Source organism: Nerophis lumbriciformis, linkage group LG17 (genome assembly GCF_033978685.3).
Source record: "Nerophis lumbriciformis linkage group LG17, RoL_Nlum_v2.1, whole genome shotgun sequence".
Taxonomy (NCBI): Eukaryota; Metazoa; Chordata; class Actinopteri; order Syngnathiformes; family Syngnathidae; genus Nerophis; species Nerophis lumbriciformis.
In genome coordinates, this window is record NC_084564.2 from 28,752,501 (window position 1) to 28,767,154 (window position 14,654).

The following is a 14,654-nucleotide window of genomic DNA, read 5'->3' on the forward strand; positions in this document are numbered from 1 at the left end:
ACTAAAGCCCTCACTTCAACTTTCCATGTGCAAGATTGAATCTATTTAAAAAAGTGTAACCGAGGGTTTATAAATGTCGCCTATACTGTATGAAACTACAAAATAACAAACACGGAGGCTCCAGTTTACACGAGGACCACTTTATTTACCTTCTTTCAAAAACTTCCGCTCCACTCCAACGTGTCAAAATTCCGCTCTTAGCGCCTTTAAAATAAGAGCTCAAGGCATATACTGTATAACAGCGCATAACAGGAACTTAACATCACAAAGAGGAAAGCCCATAAAAATAGGTTACAAAAGTTATTTAATAAGAAGCCAAAAAGTGCAAAAACAATAATGTTCGTGTTGGAGGAGTTGTGAATTAGATACACCTGCAGTCTGCAGGTGTACCTAATGTTGTGGCCCAGCAGTCATTCACAACTCCTCCAACACGAACATTATTGTTTTTGCACTTTTTGGCTTCTTATGAAATAACTTTTTTAAATAGATTCAATCTTGCACGTAGAAAGTTTAAGTGTGGGCTTTAGTTGATATAACACTCCCATCAGGGGTTGCCGTGCATTCTACGGCGGGGGAGCAGGGGGCGAGCCTCAGCCAGTGCGTCTTTTGCAGCCCTTTTATGATCGCTCAGCACAAGAAATACTTTACACACATAAAGTTGTTGACAAAATACACTGTACATTATATACCTCAGCTAACTAAACTATGGAAATGTATAATATAGTTCATATAGCAATACGGTCTCACTGCACAGCAGACCAGCAGTTAGCCGAGTCCGTCCATGTTGAGGCACTGAGTGACGTGCCTCGACTGGCTGCTGTTCACCGCACCGTCTCTTCTCAGTATTTGAACGGCAAATGTGAAAATTCGGGCGATTTTGAATAAAAATAATCTAAAACTGGTGAAGTTAAATGGAAAATAACTTTATAGTATAATCACTGGATACATTTAACAATTCAATATATATTTTTTTCTTTTTAAATATTTTTTCTTTCCATGATGGCGGGGCCTCACCTGCCTCTAGTGACTGCACGTCACTGATGTGTGTAGATATATATATATATATATATATATATATATATATATATATATATATATATATATATATATATATATATATGTGTGTGTGTGTGTTTATACATACATATATATATATATGTATACATATATATATATATATATATATATATACACACATATATGTACATATGTGTGAATATACATATATATATGTGTGTGTATATACATACATATATATATACATACATATATATATATATATATATATATATATATACATATATATATATACATACATACATACATACATACAAACATACATGCATACACACACATATATATATATATATATATATATATATATATATATATATATATATATATATATATATATATATATATATATATATATATATAACAATTAATGACCAATAAAAGCATTCACATACGTATCTACTGTATGTATATATAAATAAATATATACTGTATATACAGTACAGGCCAAAAGTTTGGACACACCTCCTCATTCAATGGGTTGTCACTGAAGGCATCAAAACTATGAATGAACACATGTGGAGTTACTGTATGTACTTAACAAAAAAAAGGTGAAATAACTGAAAACATGTTTTGTATTCTAGTTTCTTCAAAATAGCCACCCTTTGCTCTGACTACTGCTTTGCACACTCTTGGCATTCTCTCTATGAGCTTCAAGCACACCTGTGAAGTGAAAACCCTTTCTTGAAGCTCATCGAGAGAATGCCAAGAGTGTGCGAAAAAGTAATCAGAGCAAAGGGTGGCTATTTCGAAGAAACTAAAATATATAACATGTTTTCAGTTATTTTACCTTTTTTTGTTAAGTACATACAGTAACTCCACATGTGTTCATTCATAGTTGTGATGCCTTCAGTGACAATCTACAATGTAATTAGTCATGAAATTAAAGAAAACGCACATTTGAAAAGATCAGGTTTCGAACTACCTACTGATGTGGTAATAAAATCAGATTTGGGGTAGCTGAGATAGGCTCCAGCGCCCCCCGCAACCCCAAAGGGAATATGTGGTAGAAAATGGATGGATGGATGGATGGGGTGCAGTGTAAACGGGGCCTTTAAGAATTCTCTTATATAAAGCATGTTTGACGAGTGGTATAGCGGTAGGTCCTTAAAAATCACAGAACACTCCTGTCATATAGAGGATCTTTAACTAGTGTTAACATAGTGCTTCATCGTTGTTCCACTTTTTTCCTTAATTCATGACTATCATTTGGTGATGTAAAAGTTTTAGGACAGATTGTACGTAAAATAAGAACAATAGTAAAGGACGAAGTCTGGTCCCCAGTTGAACAGCACTGTTACAGTGTGTGTATACGATTTTTGCTGAGCCTTACCGGTCTCGGACTCTTGACTCTTTGAGCAGACCTGAGCATTTTCAGCGGACTTGACCACATTACGGGAAGCTCTGTTGAAAGGGTTGTGTCTTGTCTGGGAGATAATCAAAACAAAAATTAAGAAATGACATACACCTAAAAATGTGCTTATTATTGTATGACAAAAAATGCGTACAATTCTTGGCGACCACAGTGCTGATTTGAGATCCTCTTTCTCTGCATTACTGCTAGGAAATATGAGACAATTTACATGAGAAAAGGGGGATTTCAAGTACTACTGTTTGTTTCTGGTATGTAAGAAGTAATAGCCACATAAAACAATACCAACACCAGTGTTTTCCTTTCCTTTCCTGATCTTACAATGTTTTTCATGAGAATTAACTGCAAGTACTTCAGTGCAAAGATAAACAGAACTGAAAAACAGCACACTTTAAGTTATTTCCTCACACTCGTGAAATGCATGGTTGGAGAGTATTTGCACAGGGAAAAAAAAACCAATATTGACTGTGTTAAAAGAGCATGTTGAATTGTCTTCAACATTTTGACTTACTCCCACCTCCAAAGACATGCACCTCGGGATAGGCTGATTGGCAACACTAAATTGACCCTAGTGTGTGAATGTGAGTGTAAATGTTGTCTGTCTATCTGTGTAGGCCCTGCGATGAGGTGGAGACTTGTCCAGGGTGTACCCCGCCTTCCGCCCGATTGTAGCTGAGATAGGCTCCAGCGCCCCCCGCGACCCCGAAGGGAATAAACGGTAGAAAATGGATGGATGGATGGATTTCGACTACTGAACAAGAAGTCAGCTTTCCTTCCAACAAATTCCTAAATTAGTCTAAAATATTTATTTAATTGCCCGATCATAAAACAATCCACAAAACATTGGGACATGATTTTGCCGTTCATGGAATTCCATGTCAGAAAAAGCCTCAACCGTGTCAGAGAGGTCACTTCGCATTCAGAGCAATTACCAAGTGACGTTCTACGGAGTTAAACATTTGAGCCCAACATGAACCACAAGGAGCAATGACAGACGCCAAGCTGTCGCTACCGGGTTTATGAAATTAACATATTCCCTGTCGGCACCGCCTTTGTTTACACAAGTCCCAAGACAGCACACACACCCCCACACACTTAACACACCAACACACTAACACACCCACAGGTGGTGTGGGAGAAGCTTCCAGCTGAGCAAACGTTGTCTACGTGTTTTGTTTTTCTGCGATCCTTTTCAGAGATCCTGTATGCTCCCAAACAACCGCTGAGTCCAAAGACAGGGACTCTTCACGAGGGCGTGGAGGATTTCGCTCTTCCGTGTATTTTGTATTCAATAGAGAGCAGCATTTGTGGAAAATTGGTCACCTCGTGTCCTACCAGACTTGGAAGTAATTTGTGTCTGTCAGTCTTCGTCTTTATTCTGGTCAAATACAATGAAAAATTGTTTTGTATTGTTACAACTTTTTTTTTGACTTTATTCATGCAACTTTTTGTACATGTATAGTATTAAAACATTAAGTTATACCTGTTACAACAACATTTTTTTCTTTTATTTGTGCAGAATTGCAAAATTATTGCAATATTTGTACGTTATTCTTTTAAAGCAATAAATATATGATTTTAAAATGATCATTTTCTTACTGTTAGATTTGTGTTGTATAATATATAGCATTGTTTTATTCATACGAGTATAATTTCAAGATGATAAAAATCCGACATTTTTTTCCCAGATTGAGTTTTTCATCATTTAAAATGTTTCTTTTTTTCTTGTAAAAATAACAATTTCATATGATTTTGTTGTTGTAGAATTTCAACAATATTCTTGAAAAATTATAACCGTTATTCTCACACTTGTGTGACTTTCGTCCTCATAAGGTCAAAACATTTTGTGTAAAACTATAACTTTTTTCCTGTAATATAATTGTGTTGCATATTTGCAAATTGTTTTACCTCATAAAATTATGATTTTCAGATGATAAAATTACAACTTTATTTTCCTATTGTATATTTTGTCATGTAAAATTGCAATTTCATCCCTGTTTAATAATACTTTTTACTTTTGGAATGACTGAGCCCTTTAATTTCAAAATGACTAATTATCGTTGTCTGTATGCTGGAAGCGTCATGTAAAACAGCACATGAGACAGTAATACATAAGAATACATTGTAATTCATAAAGTTATGTAAAATAAAGTGTACTTTAGCTCCTTTGGCTGTGATACATCCAAACGTCTGAAAGGTTTTGGTGGAGCCGCCAAGTCAGAACTTTGACTGCTGGGCGCTTTTGGTCTTTCAGCTCTTAAATATCCCTCTGCAACAAAATGAAGTGAGTATTACTTTATAATTGCAATTTTCTGTTGACTACACTGTGCTAAACACACACACACCTAAATCTCTCCGCTGCTTCATGGAGGCCAGGATGATTTCAGAGCCATGGATCTTGTCCCTGTGTCTTTGAGACTTGGCCTCGTAGAACCATTCGCCTGTTAGATACTTCAGTTTGGAGTCTGACGACGATGAATCTCCACTCAGGATACTCTCCAGATTCCTGAAGGATGCGCACAAATACTGTTACTATGGCAAACAACTAGAAACACTGCTTGTATGATAGTCATTTTATTTTTTTCACGTCTTTTTTGTAAAATACAATTAATTTCTGACGAAATCACAATTTATTCTATGACAAATCAAATACAATTTTATATTATTATAATTTTTTTATTGCAGCACTACTTTCACTAAATTACATATCTTTCTCATACAATTACAGTTTTCTTGTTATAATATAACAGCTTTATTCATGCAAGTTTATAAAACGTATCAAATCTTATAACATTTTGATTTTGAGCTGGCAAAATTCAGATTTGTATCCTTGTAATAAGGATAGAACTTCACCAGCACACATGAAACACTTGAGATGGCACACCGTTTATTAATCAAGGTCTTAGATTTGGCCTAAGGCAGACCTGGGCAAATTAAGGCCCGGGGGCCGCATTAAGCTTTTCAATCTGGCCCGCCGGACATTCCCAAATAATTTTTTTAGATCTTTAAGATGGAAAGTGTAGCTGCCATTATGATGTGCAGTGATGTTTTCTAATGACCTTAAGTCTTGAAGTATACAAAGTATTTCAAAGGTTGGAATCTGCGCTTTTGCATGATATACTAGTTACTATGGTCATCTAATTAGTTACTATGGTAATCTAATTAGTTACTATGGTAATCTAAGTCACATCAGCTCAGACGAGGCACCAAGCAGTGTGGGTGGGGTGCGTTTCCACAGAGTGTTTCCAGAGCGGCCAGTCTGAAATGTGGGTGTCGGGGACAGACGCGAAAGGAGATTTTTACAACAAAGTTCTAAAGCTTAGTGATATATCACATATATCAGATTGTAGGTGGGGTTTTTTTTTACCCTTTGCATTCATATTTACCTTATCCCAATAAACATCTGTTCAGTATTTAACATAAAAGTGTTTGATTGTGAGGCATTAAAAGCCACAAAATGCAACGGGTCCATCAGACCCACAAACGCTGGCTGAGTAACAACAATATGAGCATTACACAAGGGTTAAAGTGGACCTCAACTGTACTGGTATTCCGGCTCTAAAGTGCTTGCAACCACTTAATTTTTAGACTAATTTGTTTTTGTACGTACAGAACATCAGAGGGTCAAATGTGCGAGAAAATGAGAGCAGACAGTGTTGACAAACAATATTGCAACCTTGAAGAATCCCTATGGAATGCAGAAACTGGCAGAGAAATTTTCCGTGCAACGTTCATATTGTTGATACTCAGCCAGCGTTTGTGGGTCTGATGGACCCGTTGCATTTTGTGGCTTTTAATGCCTCACAATCAAACACTTTTATGTTAAAATACTGAACAGATGTTTACCTTATCCCAATAAACATCTGTTCAGTATTTTAACATAAAAGTGTTTGATTGTAAGGCATTAAAAGCCACAAAATGCAACGGGTCCATCAGACAGATAAACATCGTTTGTCAACAATGTCTTCTCTCATTTTCTCGCACATTTGACCCTCTGATGTTCTGTGTACCTACACTCTGTTCTCCTCCTGTCTAGGCATGCTGTGTGTGTGTGTGTGTGTGTGTGTGTGTGTGTGTGTGTGTGTGTGTGTGTGTGTGTGTGTGTGTGTGTGAGTGGGTTTGTGTGTGGGGTACACAGAACATCAATTTCCACACTTCTATTAGCCCCGGGTCCAGTGGACCCGGACATCTTATATGTAATAGAAATGTGTAGGGGGGGTGTATGGTGTGTGGACATTTAATATGTATTCTGATATATGTTCTTCACAGAAAATGAGCCAAAGTCAGTGAGTCTCAGTTTGAAAAATTAATTAATTGTATCATTTTTCTTTTAATAAAAAATTAAAACGGGTCCCACAGACCCGAACACCACACAGCCGTCCAAAGTCACAAAGTTATTCTTGTAAAAGTATATATTTTGCCATATAATAAAAAACATTATTCGCACACCAATACGACTTAAAGAGACCGAGTTAAACCCCCCCGAGGGTCCACTTTACCCTCAGTAAACAGGCAGTCCAGAACAACACCTGACACCCGTTTAAAGCGCACTAATCTGCACTGAAACATGAAGCTACAAACAAGCAGCAGCAACAAGTTCTGCACAGGCACATCATTGTTGCTTGAAATCAGAATGTTAACGTCAACAAGCCATCAAATATGTTTGTTTTCCAGCGTAATACTTATAGTGATTGAAGGTCATGGCGGAGTAGGAATCTGCACATGATGCTGCTAAAGAGGGTGGCAAACATCTCCATCAAGTTCAAAATCAAATCAACAAAAGACTCGTCATGTGATTTGAGACGACGCTCGCGGACACAGCGGCCTTTGAGTGAACGAGTCGACCAAACGCCTCCACTTAACTCCTGATGAGAAGCACATTGTTTCTTCACATTCTTACACCGACTAACGTGGCTCATCTTTCCAGGCTTTAAAGCCTTCCAATAGTTGACCTATGACCCCATTTGGAATGACAGTATGATTGTAATCATCCAAGTCCAATTAACAGCAAAGTGGACAGTTGTCAACATTGTGGCTCAGCGAGCGAAGAGAGTCGACGATAGGTAAGCAAGAGGAACGTCGAGTACACTGCAAAAAGTCAGTGTTCAAAAACAAGAAAAAAAAATAAAAAATTAGGGATATTTTATTTGAACTAAGCAAAATTATCTGCCAGTAGAACAAGAAAATTCGGCTTGTCAAGACTTTCCAAAACAAATAAAATTAGCTAACCTCAATGAACCCAAAAATACCTAAACATAAGTAAATTCTCACTAATAACAAGTGCACTTTTCTTGGTGGAAAAAAAAATTTGATCTTTTTTTCACAATATGTTGAAAAATATTCTTAAATTAAGCTCCTGTAGAACTTTGTAGTGTCTGGCCTGGTTCTGTAGGCTGTCAGTACTTTCAGTCCCTACACTGCAAAAAGTCAGTGTTCAAAAACAAGAAAAAAACAAATAAAAAATGAGGGGTATTTTATTTGAACTAAGCAAAATTATCTGCCAATAGAACAAGAAAATTTGGCTAACCTCAATGAACCCAAAAATACCTTAAAATAAGTATATTCTCACTAATAACAAGTGCACTTTTCTTGGTAGAAAAAAAAAGAGACCTTTTTGCTCAATATGTTGAAAAATATTCTTAAATAAGTAAACGCTAGTGCCATTATCTTGACATAATGATATGCGCTCGGCATCATGATTTTTTTTTTCATGCTTGAAGTAAGAAATTATTACTTTAAAAAAGTAGTTTTATACTTGTGAGTGTTGATGACACAGCTTTGCAACACTTGATATTCTAGTTTCAAGCATGTTTTACTCAATATAGGTCATCAAATCTCAGCAACAAGCTGTAATATCTTACTGAGATCATTTAGGACCAAAACCCTTAAAACAAGTAAAACACTCTAACATAAAAATCTGCTTAGTGAGTAGAATTATCTTATCAGGCAGAAAGTAAGCAAATATCACCCTTATTTGAGATATTTAATCTTACTTAGATTTCAGTTTTTGCAGTGTACCTGTCACACCACGGTGAGGGATGTCTTGTCCTTAGTTTTTTGTGTCTTGTGAATTTATGTTTTAGTTTGAAAAGTAACTCTCCTCTCGTTTCAGGTCACTTGCCCTTCCTTATGTGTCATCAGTCTGACGTCATCCCTGATTGTTTCCACCTGTTCAGCCATTACCCCCATTATATTGTCGTATAAGCCCACCCCTCCCTTTGTTCTGTGCCAGAATGTCTCGTGCATCTCCAGCATCATACCCAAACCTTGTCTCGTCTTGTTATCCAGATCCTGAATTTCCAAGTTGGTATTTTGAGTTTTCCTTTTCTCCTCTTAAGCGGAGTGAATTTTTGTTTAAGTTTTCAAGTTGCAGTGGTGAGTTCAGTTTACTTTTACCGTCTCGTCTTTTCCTCATTTTTGAGTGACCTTTTGTTAATTATTTCTCTAGATAAACATCAGTGAAGGGGCTTTATAGCCCATCGCTCCTTTTTGGAGCGTCTTTTGTTATTCAAATTTTATAGTTATATTCCTCGCTCGTGTAGTTAGAGATACATATTTTTGTTTCCTCCTTTTTTGGAGTGATTTTCGGTTTGTTCACATTTTGTGAAACCTTTTTCGCCTAGTTGTTTAAGTATAGCCGTTGTTGTATTGCCCTGACTCAAGAGGTGAAAAGTGAACTTTTCAAAATAAAAGCCTGCCGGATTATTCCCTACCTCTGCATCTGAGTCCTATTTATGACCCAGGCCAACCCTCCCGATTTTCCCGGGAGACTCCCGAATTTCAGTGACCCTCCCGAAAATCTCCCGGGCACCCATTCTCCCGAATTTTTCTCGATTTCCACCCAGACAACAATATTGGGGGCGTGCCTTAAATGCACTGCCTTTAGCGTCGTCTCTCACCTGAAAAGGAGACTATTATATATGTCTCCGTTATCCATAGGTTTATCTATAACCCAAAAAGTAGGCAGGCACGTAGCTATTTCTCAGTGTGTGTTTATTCGAGCCGGCACGTTAATACACTGACACACAACATCCGGATTCCCATCATGCATTGCTTCAAAACTATGGCAAGTAGTAATGTCCAAAAACATAACAGAGACGAACGAAGCAGAAGAACGAAGAAGAGACGACGAGTAAGAAGAAGTACTCTTGCAAGTTCCAAAATTATTGGAAAAAATAATTTCAGTTCATCCAGGACAGCTCGAAGGGGAAGGGTATACTGCCTGGCAGAGGTGGGACCAAGTCATTGTTTTGCAAGTCACAAGTAAGTCTCAAGTCTTTGCCCTCAAGTCCGAGTCAAGTCCCGAGTCAAGACAGGCAAGCCCCGAGTCAAGTCCAAAGTCAAGACTGGAAAGTCTCAAGTCAAGTCCTAAGTCCTGCATTTTGAGCTTCGAGTCCTTTCAAGTCCTTTTAACCACAGACTAATATATTAACACAGATTGTGTATGCTTTTCAAACGCTGTATTTATTTATTAAAACAAGTGCATTTTAAATTGCAGGAAAGAAAATTGTGCTGACATTGCACTTTATAATAGCACTATTAACCAGTCATTTTAAACATTAACTCATTCCTTTACAGAACAAACACATTGAAAAAAAAGTGCAAATGTACTTATTTGTACAAAAGTGTTAACATTGAAAAAACATGACATGTACGTGAACATAACAAAAAAGTTGTACTTTTTATATGTCAGGGCCCTATGCTGCATTGCATTTGCAAAAGACCAAATTAGTCAAGAGTCTGTCAGTCATTTGTGCACGATGGGGGCGTAGTATGATGCCACCATGGCTGAAAACTCGCTCCACTGGAGCACTGGAGGCAGGCACTGCCAAGACTCTCATGGCCACTCGGAACAGTGAAGGAAGAGTCTTCATGTTCAATGCGCAGAACAAAAGGGGGGAGAGAGTTGTTTTGGGTTGGTGCACTACTTGTAAGTGTATCTTGTGTTTTTTATGTTGATTTAATTAAAAAAATAAAAAAAAAATAAAAAAATTCTTGTGCGGCCCGATACCAATCGATCCACGGACCAGTACCGGGCCGCGGCCCGGTGGTTGGGGACCACTGAGGTAAACAACCAACAGTATGTCAGAAAGCTAGCTAAAACGGTACACATATTCATAATATAGTATACATTTTAACTGACCTTTATTTTACTATTTTTGTCTTTTTTTAGGTGGCTAAAATACGCGGTGCTGCTGACCGCCGTCTAACGTTACGTGTGATATATTGACTAACGTAACCCTGCTTAAAAAAAAATCACTGAACAAAAAGTATGAATAAGGTAGTGAACTGCAACAGATTCCCGTGTTTGCAATAACGTTATAACGTTAGCAGTGAGTTTACAGCCTCACTGATTTAACTACACAGCAAATAAAAGTCACGTTACTTAGCCAATAAACGTTATCTTACATTCAAAACTTACCGTTCTTTGTGCAACTTCAAATGCCGGACGAAGTTGGAAGTTGTTGCCTCTCCATCAGTAATTTTCGAACCGCATGTGTTGCATACAGCAAACCGTTTTGTGTTGACCACCTCGTAATTTTTATACCCAAACAAAATTATTTTAGGTATCATTTTTTGTTCACTGGCGTGTGGTTTGGACATGTCTTCTTCGTTGGTTGTCCTGCAATTTGATTGGATGAATGCTGTGTGATGAAAACAAAGTAGATCTAATTTGATTGGCTGTTGTACTGAGACCACACCAGCTGACACACGCAACGCTGATAGACAAGTACACAATGCAAAATACGGAGCACTCCCGAATAACTTTTTCATCTTTGGGTTTTGGGGAAAGTAGCAAGTCATGTCAAGTCATGTCAATTCAAAAGGCTCAAGTCCAAGTGAAGTCACAAGTCATTGATGTTAAAGTCTAAGTCGAGTTGCAAGTCTTTTTACATTTTGTCAAGTCGAGTCTAAAGTCATCAAATTCATGACTCGAGTCTGACTCGAGTCCAAGTCATGTGACTCGAGTCCACACCTCTGCTGCCTGGTCACGGTGGCCGAACAGATATACTCATTCATGAACGGATTATTTATTTATTTATATATATATATATATATATATATATATATATAAGGAGCAGCTGAGGCAAGCGTTCGGAACATTTTTTTTGGTTTGCTAATTTTTGTTGGATCGTATTTCTATTATGATATTTCATTTTTTTTAAACACAGTAGTGATATTTAGACGTGAAAATTAATGTTTAGAAACACAAATTTCAAGCGTTTTCGCAGAGATTTTCACATGCCTAGTATGAAAACAATACAATAGAAAGTACAACTCCATTGGATTTCTACAGAATGTCCCTCCAGCTACTTCTCTGTCAGCAGCTTTTCCATATTTGTATGAATAAATGTACCCTGTTTAGATATTATTTCAACATTCTTGGCTGGAATTCTCTGCGTCAGTATGGTGCCGGCTAGCAGTGATACGCTCAAATCGCTTCATCGAGTTGGCACAACGCTAGGTCATGTTTTTGATTATTTAATTACTAGGCCACCTACCGTACTCAGTGGCCTAGTGGTTAGAGTGTCCGCCATGATATGGGTAGGTTGTGAGTTCAAACCCCGGCCGAGTCATACCAAAGACTATAAAAATGGGAGCCATTACCTCCTTGCTTGGCACTCAGCATCAAGGGTTGGAATTGGGGGTTAAATCACCAAAAATGATTCCCGGGCGCGGCCACCACTGCTGCCCACTGCTCCTCTCACCTCCCAGGGGGTGATCAAGGCTGATGGGTCAAATGCAGAGAATAATTTCGCCACACCTAGTTTGTGTGTGAGACAATCATTGGTACTTTAACTTTTAACTTTTTTTAAGATCAATGAATCATCCACTTCTTCTCATCAGCACTGTCCTTTACACTCACTTTCTTCTTTACCATGGTTGAAAAACAAAGTAAATTTCTAGCTGTGAGCTAATGCTTTGGATCTAACGGGGGTTCACTGTGACATTTGCAACGCCAACTAATGGCGGAGATGCTTGCAACTCAAGTGCAACAGTTAGCTGAGCGACAGCTCTTATCTTAAAACACTATTAAGTTGGGGCACTCTTAAGTTGAGGTACCACTGTAATTCCAAAAGGATAAGAGTCTTGTGGAAGTTCCACCAAAATACCGTATTTTTCGGACTATAAGGCACACTTAAAGGCCTACTGAAATGCGATTTTCTTATTTAAACGGGGATAGCAGGTCCATTCTATGTGTCATACTTGATCATTTCGCGATATTGCCATATTTTTGCTGAAAGGATTTAGTAGAGAACATCGACGATAAAGTTTGCAACTTTTGGTCGCTGATAAAAAAGCCTTGCCTCTACCGGAAGTAGCAGACGATATGCGCGTGACGTCACAGGTTGTGGAGCTCCTCACATCTGCACATTGTTTACAATCATGGCCACCAGCAGCGAGAGCGATTCGGACCGAGAAAGCGACGATTTCCCCATTAATTTGAGCGAGGATGAAAGATTCGTGGATGAGGAAAGTGAGAGTGAAGGACTAGAGGGCAGTGGGAGCGATTCAGATAGGGAAGATACTGTGATGTTGTTTCGCAATATTATGCAAAAGTAACTTTTCTTACCTTCTTGTACCTGCTGATCTGTATTTGGGATCTGCAGAAGTCCTGAAAATTTGCGCGCATCCGCCTTTGTAGTCTGTGGCGACACCGTAGTCGATAAGCTTCTTCTTGTTCTCTATTTTCATGTTATGGGACATTCATCCTCCGCTGTTGCCATTTTTAATATAAAGTAGTGTAAAGTTCTTACTTATATCTGTCAGTAAACTCGCCATGAAAGCGCTAAAACATACCGGTGTGGTGAGTTTACATTATACACCCAAGGAACTTTAGTTATTAGAGAGTTCCGGTTGGACGGTTTTTCACGGGACACATTTCCGGCCTTGTTGTTGCACTAGTGAGCCACGGATGAGGAAATCCTGCTCCGTTATTGATTGAAGTAAAGTGTGAATGTCATTAAAACAGTTAGCTCCATCTTTTGACACTTCTTCCACTCCCGTCCTTGCACGCTACACCGCTACAACAAAGATGACGGGGAGATGACGCTGTCGAAGGTGAGCCACGTAAATAAGACCGCCCACAAAACGCCGCATCCTGAAGAGACTGTCAGAAAGCGACTTGAAGATGATGTGTAAAGCATCATCGATGCAACATTTTGACCAAAGAACCACCATTACATGTTATGTAGACCAGTGTTTTTCAACCACTGTGCTGTGGCACACTAGTGTGCCGTGAGATACAGTGTGGTGTGCCGTGGGAGATTATCTAATTTCACCTAAAAAGTATTTGGGTTAAAAATATTTTTTGCAAACCAGTAATTGTAGTCTGCAAATGATGTGTTGTTGTTGAGTGTCTGTACTGTCTAGAGCTCGGCAGAGTAACCATTTAATAAGTGTTTTGTAGATATCGGAAACAGCGGGAGGCAGTGTGCAGGTAAAAAGGTAACTAATGCTTAAACCAAAAATAAACAAAATTTGAGTGCTCCTAAGAAAAGGCATTGAAGCTTAGGGAAGGCTATGCAGAAGGAAACTAAAACTGAACTGGCTACAAAGTAAACAAAAACAGAATGCTGGACGACAGCAAAGACTTACTGTAGCAAAGACGGCGTCCACAATGTACATCCGAACATGAAACGACAATCAACAATGTCCCCAAAAAGAAGTATAAAAACAACTGAAATATTCTTGATTGCTAAAACAAAGTAGATTTGGGAAATATCGCTCAAAAGAAGACATGAAACTGCTCCAGGAAAATACCAAAAAAAGAGAAAAAGCCACCAAAATAGGAGCGCAAGACAAGAACTAAAACACTACACACAGACTCAAAATAACAGTACACCTACATTGAGACAAGAGCTATAGTGATGCATGCTTGGTTATGCTTTAAAGTCATATCCAACAATTGCGACAACGACTTTTTACTGTCAACTGAGTTTTGTTTTTTAATGATTTCTGCTGGTGGTGTGCCTGCGGATTTTTTCAACGCAAAAAATGTGCCTTGGCTCAAAAAAGGTTGAAAAACACTGACGTAGACCACAAGGAAGTCTTTTACATTTAGAAGAAAAAAAAAAGACTCCTTTTAATACGCCCTATAATCCGATGTGCCTTTTGAATGAAAAAAAAACCTGACCATACCCACTCATCGGCAATGCGCCTTATAATCCGGTGCGCTCTATGGTCTGGAAAATACCGTACTCAA

General features: G+C 38.1%; 1 protein-coding gene across 3 annotated transcripts in view; it reads right to left on the minus strand.

The window, feature by feature from the left end:
* The window catches only part of LOC133614777 (uncharacterized), a 56,656-nt gene that overhangs the window by 34,586 nt on the left and 7,416 nt on the right, over positions 1 to 14,654 (minus strand). For 2 of the 3 annotated variants that reach the window (XM_061973011.1, XM_061973010.2), the window contains exons 3-6: positions 4,792 to 4,952; positions 4,604 to 4,715; positions 2,583 to 2,634; positions 2,408 to 2,501 (exon numbers count right to left, since the gene is read on the minus strand). In XM_061973011.1, coding sequence (XP_061828995.1) covers positions 2,408 to 2,501; positions 2,583 to 2,634; positions 4,604 to 4,715; positions 4,792 to 4,952 — 419 coding nt within the window. The remainder of the gene's footprint in view (positions 1 to 2,407; positions 2,502 to 2,582; positions 2,635 to 4,603; positions 4,716 to 4,791; positions 4,953 to 14,654) is intronic. The other variant, XM_061973012.2, reaches the window with a different exon arrangement.